The sequence below is a fragment of the Sardina pilchardus genome, chromosome 5 (genome assembly GCF_963854185.1).
Source record: "Sardina pilchardus chromosome 5, fSarPil1.1, whole genome shotgun sequence".
NCBI lineage: Eukaryota > Metazoa > Chordata > Actinopteri > Clupeiformes > Clupeidae > Sardina > Sardina pilchardus.
In genome coordinates, this window is record NC_084998.1 from 16,401,239 (window position 1) to 16,404,397 (window position 3,159).

The window sequence follows — 3,159 nt, forward strand, 5'->3', positions numbered from 1 at the left end:
ATGGGGCTCGGACAGTCCAGCAAGGCGCCCACGGCGGAGGACACTGAGGAGGGTGAGTAAACAGGCTGCAACATGGCAGTTACCACGAAATTATAAAAAAGAGGCGTCACATCACTCCTGAAATATGTGCCATATAGTGTTGCAGTGGTTTTCATTTAATCGTAAAAGTGAGTGTCACTGTCGTGTCAATTTCTTTCATGGCTTCCACTTTTTCCTCTTTAATCATGTACATTTTCATGACCCCTTCATCTAGTGTTTTAACCCAAAGAGAACACTGATTACACTCTGCTTGAGATGATTACATTTAGGCTAGATGATGACAACCAATTTGCAATGTCCCTTCGCAGTCTAATATTGTAATTGCCATATTTGATGCTCTTATTGTTTTGTTTGTTTACCATAATACACTGTGTGTGGTATAGGAAATGGATGTAAGCTGAAATATATCACCTAACCACTTACAAAATACTTTTCATGTAGTTGTCACATAGGCCTATGATAGTTTTTCTTCTATATTTTTAGATATTGTGCCATGAAATGTGTGATTGACATCACTCCTGAAAACAATTGTGGTATGTTTTATTGTGTAACACATTAAGTTTATTGCCTCCTTTGTATGGTGACTGTGATTGATATATTGTTAGGTGCCTATTTACATACCACTTACTTGCTGCGTCATTAAAGCTGATAGTTTTACTGGGTAATCAGGACCGCTGGTCCAAACTAGATGCTGTCATTTGAAAAGCAAACAAGGACTTGTTTGATTATTAAAGCAATTAAAATGCAAATAAAATTGCTTTGCATGTTAAGGCCAGAGGTAACTAGCCTGTTAAAGGGGAATCAAAAACGCTTTGGTCGATGATGAAATAATGTGTGTTTTGAAGTCAGCCCCCGTGGGTAAATGTCATGTCATTAGCATGACGTCTGTTGCTCAGGTGCACAATCAGGGTCGGTTGTAATGAGCTTCCAGAATGATCCCACATGCACAGATCCTTGCAACTAACTTGATCCACAGCTTCGCGAATGGGGTGGGAATATACCACATCCTTTTGAGTTTCCTGTTAGACTTCAGCAGGGAGCCTTGGCTTCCCACATATCATGCTTTATTCACATTTGACCCGAGTCGGATGAGGGGGGATTCTATTTCTGTTGGCACGGCAACCACATGATTCTCTGCTTGTGAGTCTGTGTGTGTGTGTCTGTGTGTGTCTCTGTGTGTGTGTTTGACGTCATAATGGCCTCTGGACTCGTTTTCATTGTGAACCAACAGTGACAGACTCAATCTTCTAGACAGGTCACACTCCCTGTGCCATTTTGCTCTCGCCGAGCGGGCGCACAGAAGGTGTGCCGGCCTCCTGCTGTGCCAAGCTGGAGCCGGAGAGCAGATTATGAGATACTTGAAAGCTTCAGAGAAAGCATCCTCCTCCGCCCTCCCACTAAACAATGGGAGACTGCTGGGGCCAATCACTTCTCAAGGGGCCCTCAAATGCTCAAAGGCCACCTTCTCTACACACACTAGGAAGCTCACAGTTCCGGCCTTTGAATTGTGCACCTTATCCAAACTGCAATAGTGACAATAGGTGATAAAAGCTGATGGAAGGTCATACAAGCAAGAGTACATTAAAGTAGATCAAAATGGAGGATGGTGTTTGGGTAGGAACACATGCATTCCCTCTATATTGTATCAGAGTTATGTTCATACTTTGTTCCAAAAGACGCATATTTAGTTAGTTCATTATTGCGCTTCTCAACTGTAGGGGGGATCCCTAGAGGAAATGTTCTTTAGTGCTGCTATGATATTTTTGCTGAAACTGAAGCATGGGGGCCCACTGGGATGTGTGTCAGACAGGGTCACACTTGGATAATTGTGCAGGAGACAGGTGGCAGTGCTATAGGGATTTTAATGTCCACTGTCTGCTTGCACTCGTCCATGGTTCCCCTCCACCACCCACGATGCTGACCCAGGCATGCGCTGGCCACAGAGAGCCCAGTGATGGGGAGTCTAGCTGGGCAGCACCCCCAGGAGGTGCCAGGAGTCAGGGGCAGATGGAGGATTCCATGGGGAACAGAGCGAACTTCCTGCTTCCTGTCCTCGCTTTCGCTCCCTCTCCTCCTCTACATCTCTCTTTTTTATGAGACTTTCTTTCTCTCTCCTTTTCTCCCTCTTTCTTTATTTCTTTCTTGCGCTTGCTCTCTCTCTCTCTCTCTCTCTTCAGATTATTTTGATATTTCTCTCACCATGATGATTTCTTTCTTTCTCATTGTCTGTTTCTCCTTCTCTCTCTCTTTCACAGTGTCTATCTCTACCGTCTCTCACTGCATCTCTCTCTCAACACTTGTACTCTCTCTTTCTCTCGCTAGTATTTCTCTATCTCCCCATCACCTTTGAGCAGGCCATGAGCGATGCAGGTTTGAAATAAATTTGTTTTGAAATGAGACGGATTCGGTTCAGCAGTGGGTCAGGCTGGATTGGAGTCGGTGTTCAGAGGGTGGAAAGGCATGGAAAAGCATGAAGCGTGAAGCCTCCAGACATCAGTAGAAAAAAACATATCTTTTACTATTCCAGAAGGAATTTCCTTTTTTCCTTTTCTTTTCCCTTTCTTTTACAAATGTTCTTATTTTGAGGATACACATGAAATGACAGTTACTTCTGTTGATAAGTCTTTGGTCTTGATTTTGTTTTCCCTTCAAAGGGAGTCTTGCTTGATAGGATAGAATCACCCTCATCGTACAAGGCTGCTGTGAATGATTCATTAGAAATTGTATGTCTTCTGATTCATCATATCCCTCCTTTTGTTTCGTCCACAGTCAACTTTGACCACTTCCAGATCCTTCGAGCCATTGGGAAAGGGAGTTTTGGGAAGGTGGGCACTGCTCTTTATTTGAAGCTGGTGAACCATGAATCAAATGGCCCCATTTGGCTAATTGCTGTTTTTCAGCAGGGTAATGTGCGCAGTGGGGCAGTTTATCCATCAGGCCAACATTTCACATTTATTTATTGACTGCTGTTTTATTACCATATATGACTGATGTACAGCACAATCACTGACACATATATCACCCCTTATCCATAGCTTCAACTAGTAATGTTTGTGGACTCATGACTGAGTGTACCTAATAAATGTTTGCTCAAGATAAGGTGCAGCGGCTTTGCTTTGG

General features: G+C 43.4%; 1 protein-coding gene across 1 annotated transcript in view; it reads left to right on the forward strand.

Annotated features, from left to right (window-relative positions):
* Positions 1-3,159, forward strand: part of stk32a (serine/threonine kinase 32A) — a 38,761-nt gene continuing 35,602 nt past the window's right edge. The window contains exons 1-2 of the mRNA XM_062535956.1: positions 1-52; positions 2,809-2,864. Coding sequence (XP_062391940.1) covers positions 1-52; positions 2,809-2,864 — 108 coding nt within the window. The remainder of the gene's footprint in view (positions 53-2,808; positions 2,865-3,159) is intronic.